This window comes from Salvelinus sp. IW2-2015, unplaced genomic scaffold (assembly GCF_002910315.2).
Source record: "Salvelinus sp. IW2-2015 unplaced genomic scaffold, ASM291031v2 Un_scaffold2323, whole genome shotgun sequence".
Lineage (NCBI taxonomy): Eukaryota > Metazoa > Chordata > Actinopteri > Salmoniformes > Salmonidae > Salvelinus > Salvelinus sp. IW2-2015.
Window position 1 is genome coordinate 78,390 of NW_019943648.1, and position 7,291 is coordinate 85,680.

Genomic DNA, 7,291 nt, shown 5'->3' on the forward strand with positions numbered 1-7,291 from the left:
ACTGGGCCGCAGAGGAGAGGGTAAAAGCTTTAAGTTCCACAATGATAACATTACTGACAACGTATGCACATCACAGACAAGGCACACTGCCAGGACATCTACAGTGCCCGGTGTCAAAGGAAGGCCAAGAGATCATCAAGGACCTCAGCTACCCGAGCCACGGCCTGTTCACTCCGCTATCGTCCAGAGGCAAGGTCCAGTACAGGTGCATCAAAGCTGGGACCGAGAGACTGAAAAACAGCTTCTATCTTCCAGGCATCCACAGTAAAACAAGTCCTATATCGACATAACCTGAAAGGTCGCTCAGCAAGGAGAAGACATTGCTCAAAACTGCCATAAAAAAGCCAGACTACATTTGCCAACTGCACATGGGGACAAAGATCATACTTTTTTGTCCTCTGTTCTGATGAAACAAAAATAGAACGTTTTGCCATAATGACCATAGTTATGTTTGGAGGAAAAAGGGGGAGGCTTGCAAGCCGAGAACACCATCCCAACCGTGAAGCACGAGGGTGGCAGCATCATGTTTGTGGGGGTGCAGGAAGGACAGCTGCAGGAAGGACTGGTGCACTTCCCAAAATAGATGGCATCATCAGGAGGAAATGATGTGGATATATTGAAGCAACATCTCAAGACATCAGTCAGGAAGTAAAAGCTTGGTTGCAAATGGGTCCTCCAAATGGACAATGACCCCAAGCATACTTCCAAAGTTGTGGCAAAATGGCTTAAGGAACAACAAAGTCAGGTATTGGAGTGGCCATCACAAAGCCCTGACCTCAATCCTGCTGAAATAAATCATTCTCTCTACTATTATTTCACATTCTTAAATAAAGTGGTGATCCTAACTGACAGTGATTTTTTACTAGGATTAAATGTCAGGATTGTGAACTGAGTTTAAATGTATTTGGCTAAGGTGTATGTAAACTTCCGACTTCAACTATAATATATATATATATATATATATAATATATATATATATATATATATTATATATAATATATATATATATAGGGGGAATTGATCCGCGGTCCTACAAAAGGGGAGCGGTTAATCTAGACATAAACTAGCAACACACCACATGCAATTGCCAAACATACTACTACTGCACCTGGTTTGGAGTATTTTAACGCCGAGTGGCTAACAACTTCAAGGTCTTTGCTATGTGAACACAAAAGAGATTGACTGTTCGTAGGTGCTAAGTGCTGTTGGCAGGCAACGTTTGACAATTCTACCTGTGTGTCTGAGCTACAACATCTTTCATTAATGAACATTGCTTGAAATGATTACTCACAAGAATGAATCTGACAGTGGTGGGGGTATAGTTGATAGACAGACTTCTGAGGGCAGTCGATGTTGAACAGGGGTCCTGCGGTCTCTTGCCACTCTGGGATAGAAGCCTCCTGTCCCAGTGGACTGTCCTATAGAGCACCTCTCCCTCTCCCTCCATCCTAAACACCAGGCCTGTATACTGCACTGAAACAGACCTGCACTGGGGCAACTGGAACCTAGAGGAAACAATGGTGAAGAATGACATTTTAATTATATTTCCTGTATTAGATTTTTTTAAATGAGGCATTGTCCTTAGAAACTATTATTGAGGAAAAAACATTACCGGTATGCTCCCTTGCCCTCATGACTATAGATTTTCAGGTTCAAAGTGATTGGGTACCGTCTACAATGTAAGACAATAAAATGTGTTATAGTTTGAACAGTAGTTGAATATAAACATATAAACTGGTATTTCTTGCTTTCTTTACAGCAAAGGTCTTACCGTGGAGGGTCAGTACTACACAGGCCTTGTTGACTCTTCTAAATCTCTGTAAAGTTTAATGTGGATATATTGAAGCAACATCTCAAGACATCAGTCAGGAAGTGAAAGCTTGGTTGCAAATGGGTCCTCCAAATGGACAATGACCCCAAGCATACTTCCAAAGTTGTGGCAAAATGGCTTAAGGACAACAAAGTCAAGGTATTGGAGTGGCCATCACAAAGCCCTGACCTCAATCCTGCTGAAATAAATCATTCTCTCTACTATTATTTCACATTCTTAAAATAAAGTGGTGATCCTAACTGACAGTGATTTTTTACTAGGATTAAATGTCAGGAATTGTGAAACTGAGTTTAAATGTATTTGGCTAAGGTGTATGTAAACTTCCGACTTCAACTATATATATATATATATATATAAAGGGGGGAATTGATCCGCGGTCCTACAAAAGGGGAGCGAGGTTAATCTAGACCATAAACTAAGCAACACACACCAACATGCATTGCCAAACAATACTACTGCCACCTGGTTTGGAGTATTTTAACGCCGAGTGGCTAACAACTTCAAGGTCTTTGCTATGTGAACACAAAAGAGATTGACTGTTCGTAGGTGCTAAGTGCTGTTGGCAGGCCAACGTTTGACAATTCTACCTGTGTGTCTGAGCTACAACATCTTTCATTAATGAACATTGCTTGAAATGATTACTCACAAGAATGAATCTGACAGTGTGGGAGGTATAGTTGATAGACAGACTTCTGAGGGCAGTCGATGTTGAACAGGGGTCCTGCAGGTCTCTTGCCACTCTGGGATAGAAGCCTCCTGTCCCAGTGGACTGTCCTATAGAGCACCTCTCCCTCTCCCTCCATCCTAAACACCAGGCCTGTTATARTGCACTGGAACAGACCTGCACTGGGGCACTGGAACCTAGAGGAAACAATGGTGAAGAATGACATTTTAATTARATTRCCTGTATTWGATTTTTTTAAATGAGGCATTGTCCTTAGAAACTATTATTGAGGAAAAAACATTACCGGTATSCTCCCTTGCCCTCATGACTATAGATTTCAGGTTCAAAGTGATTGGGWACCGTCTACAATGRAWAGACAATAAAATGTGTTATAGTTTGAACAGTAGTTGKATWTAAACATATAAACWGGTKTTTCTTGCTTRCTTTACAGCAAAGGTCTTACCYTGGGAGMGTCAGTASTACACAGGCCTTGGTTGACTCTTCTAARCTCTGTAAAGTTTAAATTCTCCATGGCATCAGGTAAGCTGTCAGACAGAAGTCKTCGGACACTGTCCTCGCTCTCCTCTTCCMTTGTRCCCTCACTAGAAAAAGGCCAACTGTGAGAYCGTGGCAAGGGAWTGGATGATCCTTTCTGTTTTGGCAAGGTTGGATCACTGTATTCCAGGAGAGGAGAATCTGCACAGAGAAAGTGTAAGTATGTCATTGTCAGTGTGACCCTCATTCCGAATCTTCTTCAGGCAGTGGAGGAGCATATCATAACATTAAAAGTTATAAAACTGGTGATACTTCAGAGACAATCACAACCCTTTGGACTGATTACAACACGCTTCTCTGTTGTATTTTTCTTCATCATCATCTTCCTCTTTTCCTTCTTCTCTCTGCATATTTCTGCCATTTTCAGGATCTCATCTGGACAGCGGGTGGCCTGAACATAGACACAGAACTAGTGTCTGAACACCATTTTCATGAATACATTCAAACAAAGTTAAACATTAATTCAATGAAGCAAAAATGTTTTATCTTGTAATAAAAAGTTAATACATGTTGTGTATCATATTTAATCAAATTCTATACAGAAATGTATTATATACAGTACACGGCAGTGGAGGCTGCTGAGGGGAGGACGTTCATAATAATGACCAAAAGGGACAATGGAATGGCACAAACACCTGGAAAACATGTGTTTGATGTATTTGATACCATTCCACTAATTGCACTCCAGCCATTACCACAAGCCTGTCCTCCCCAATAAGGTGCCACCAACCTCTGTGCTACATGGTAATCATTAAAGTGTCTCATGCATAAGAAATAACATTATTTGTGCATTTCTCCACACAATTTAGACGTGCAGAAATCATAAATATATTTGATTAACTGAATAGTCTCCACCCCCAATTTAGACGTGCAGAAATCATAAATATATTTGATTAACTGAATAGTCTCCACCCCAATTTAAGACGTGCAGAAATCATAAATATATTTGATTAACTGAATGTCTCCACCCCCAATTTAGACGTGCAGAAATCATAAATATATTTGATTAACTGAAATGTCTCCACCCCCAATTTAGACGTGCAGAAATCATAAATATATTTGATTAACTGAATAGTCTCCACCCCCAATTTAGACGTGCAGAAATCATAAATTATTTGATTAACTGAATAGTCTCCACCCCAATTTTAGACGTGCAGAAATCATAAATATATTTGATTAACTGAATAGTCTCCACCCCCAATTTAGACGTGCAYAAATCATAAATATATTTGATTAACTGAATAGTCTCCACCCCCAAATTCTCCAGGATTTGACAGTTGGCTCCTCCCTTCTCATTACTATTCAGTAACCTGACATAGCAGAGGTAAAATTAATGCCTGAAACTAGATAACCCACATTTTGGTCTTGACAAGAATAAAAGTCTCTCTCTTGTCACAGCCTCTCTCTTCCATTTCCTCTGAAAACCAGACCTCTGGTTGTTGACGACCCCGCAGAGCCTAACGATTCAGTGACTGACAGCGGCATGCAAATTAACTGAGAACAATGCCAATGGTGTTCTTCAGTGGTAGTCTTGTATTGGTGTCTAGTCTACACGCAAAGGGCAAATAGAGAGCCATTTTACAACTTTCCACGAACCAATCCTGGTCTCTGATTAAAAGATCATAAGACAAAAGATGTTACAACTGAATTTGAATGTATTCAAACAGAGTAAAAGATGTATTTCATTCATCAAGTGGAAATGCTCTCCCTCTAATGAAAAGGAATAGTAGCCCAGCTCATTTATGACTCATGATAAAGGGATATAATATACTTCACATTTTATCTTTAATTAACTAGGCAAGTCAGTTAAGAACAAATTCTTATTTACAYRGACGGCCTAGGAACAGTGTGTTAACTGCCTTGTTCAGGGGCAGAATCATAGATGTTTACCTTGTCAGCTCGGGGATTCGAGCTAGCAACCTTTCGGTTACTAGTCCAACGCTCTAACCACTAGGCTGCCGCCCCTGTACATACTTGGTACAGTCATCTATTATAAGCCCGCCTTTGCTCATATCTCATTGGATGATATACCAATACGTCAGGGTGGAACATCAAATCAGTCAAAGCCTGAAGTCACAATTCGTTTTACTTCATTGCTTAATATAGTTTGTTTGACATTGACAGCATCATCGACTGCCGACTGACTGATCTTCAAATCACTGATCTACAAAAAATAGATAAATAACTAGTTTCATCTACAAACTATTATTGTTTGTAGATCAGTCAGTGAGTCACAATTTACTAACAATACAAAACAGATTTAATGAGCTCGAACACAGCCTTTATCAACTCTGAATTAATTAATTAACGATTATTTGATCAATAGCTTCTTCAATTTAAATTCATAACAGAAAATACAGTGAGGAGAATATCTATAATAATATGTTTAAATGTTGTCACCTCAGATGATACAGGATTGCTGGCAAACCCGAGGGACACAGAGTGTGTGAGGATGCTGAAGCCCAAACGTGGGATAGAGGGGCTCTGTGAATATGGCTGGAATGTGTACAGGTGGGTCATCCTGCCAGAGTAAGCCTTGTAGAACGACAGAGTGCCGGTCGCCAGTCCAGAAACACTCCTACTCTGGTGCGTGGAGGGGAGGAGGACAGGTCTCCCTGGGGTTGAGGAGGGTTGATGAGGTGTGGAGGGGAGGAGGACAGGTCTCCCTGGGGTTGAGGAGGGTTGATGAGGTGTGGAGGGGAGGAGGACAGGTCTCCCTGGGGTTGAGGAGGGTTGATGAGGTGGGTGGAGGAGGACAGGTCTCCCTGGGGTTGAGGAGGGTTGATGAGGTGTGGAGTGGAGGAGGACAGGTCTCCCTGGGGTTGAGGAGGGTTGGTAAGGTGTGGTGCAGGTATAGTAGTATATTCATTATTGTGGAGAGCAATGTAATCATTCCACGGCAGGCCAGACGCCAGGACTGTTATTGTATCCAAAGTCACAGAAAGAACCGTCTCCTTTTCTGCTGTTGCCTTTATATGTCACTCCTATGTCAGCCAGCCCGGTCCACTCGACCTCCCAGTAACAGCGCCCAGTCAGACCCTCTCTACACAGCACCTGGGGAACAAATCAAATCTCTCTGGGTGATCAGGATACGGCTGCTCCTCTTTCCACCACTCCACCCTTCTGTTCCCCTCAGACAGAGAGAGGTTCTGTGTGCTGTGTTTGGGTCCAGTGTGAGATCACAGGCATCTGCAGACAGGAGGAGAGGTTTAGGAGAGAGTTGGCTGGATTAGACCAGTGTTTGTGCTGAAAACAAATTAATATCTAATGTCTCAATACTACATATGTTTAGTAAACTTTCTCTAAATTCTTTCACAATTGTGTTTTTTAAGGAGTATTTCAGATGTTATTGAATGGACAGTGAAAGCCCTAGTCAAATATCCTTTAGGAATAGTGACTTTTCTATAGAATCCTATTGGATTCTCACAATACTATAGGATTTTGGACACCTTTATCAGAATCTATTGGAATCCTATTGGACTACTTTTTCTTATTGGGAATCAAAAGAATCCTATTGTCCTTTAAGAATGACTGATGACATCACAGCTACCACAGGCTTGCAGTGTTAATTAACTACCAAGTTCAGCTCGGCTGTGGCTGGAGGAATCTCTGGTTTTCTAACATTATCTTTGTAACAGTTTTTTAGGTATTTTGGTATTTAATCAGGATCCCCATTAGCCGCTGTAAAAGCACCAGCTACTCTTCCTGAGATCAAATGAAACATGACATAATACATGTACAGGACATTATTAGTCAAGGACTGAACACACACATTTTAAAACGTCAAGCATAGCCTACATATCAGTACATACACACAATATCTAGGTCTAATACTTAGTACAGTCAAATTACAATCAAGATATATAAAATGGCTGTGTCTCTTCACAGTCCCTTTGTGCAGAAAGGTGTTCTTTTGTTAAAAGGGTGGCAAAGAGTTCATGTAGTCATGGCTCCATTTAATACTGTGTGTTTCCCAGCCTCTGTTCTGGACCTGGAACTGTGAAGAGACCTCTGGTTCATGTCTTGTGTGATACGTGAGTGTCTGATCTGTGTGCCACTGCTTGAACAGACAGTCTGGTACCTTCAACACGTCAACACCTCTCACAACGACCATAGTGATGCAGTCAATCCTTCCTCCTCTTTGAGCAGGAGAGACTGACATATACGACACTTCTCTCCGTGTGCATCAAAGTGTGATGTGCTGCTTTGTTCTGGACAAACTGCAATTGACCTATGTCTTG

At 41.3% G+C, this 7,291-nt stretch overlaps 1 protein-coding gene and 1 pseudogene across 1 annotated transcript in view; both read right to left on the reverse strand.

Moving 5' to 3' along the window:
- The window catches only part of LOC112073627 (uncharacterized), a 17,710-nt gene extending 14,299 nt beyond the window's left edge, over positions 1–3,411 (reverse strand). The window contains exons 1-4 of the mRNA XM_070440224.1: positions 3,321–3,411; positions 2,959–3,191; positions 2,800–2,858; positions 2,478–2,692 (exon numbers count right to left, since the gene is read on the reverse strand). Of these exons, the coding sequence (XP_070296325.1) occupies positions 2,478–2,692; positions 2,800–2,858; positions 2,959–3,191; positions 3,321–3,411 (598 nt within the window). The remainder of the gene's footprint in view (positions 1–2,477; positions 2,693–2,799; positions 2,859–2,958; positions 3,192–3,320) is intronic.
- The window catches only part of LOC112073622 (NACHT, LRR and PYD domains-containing protein 3-like), a 21,943-nt pseudogene continuing 18,007 nt past the window's right edge, over positions 3,356–7,291 (reverse strand).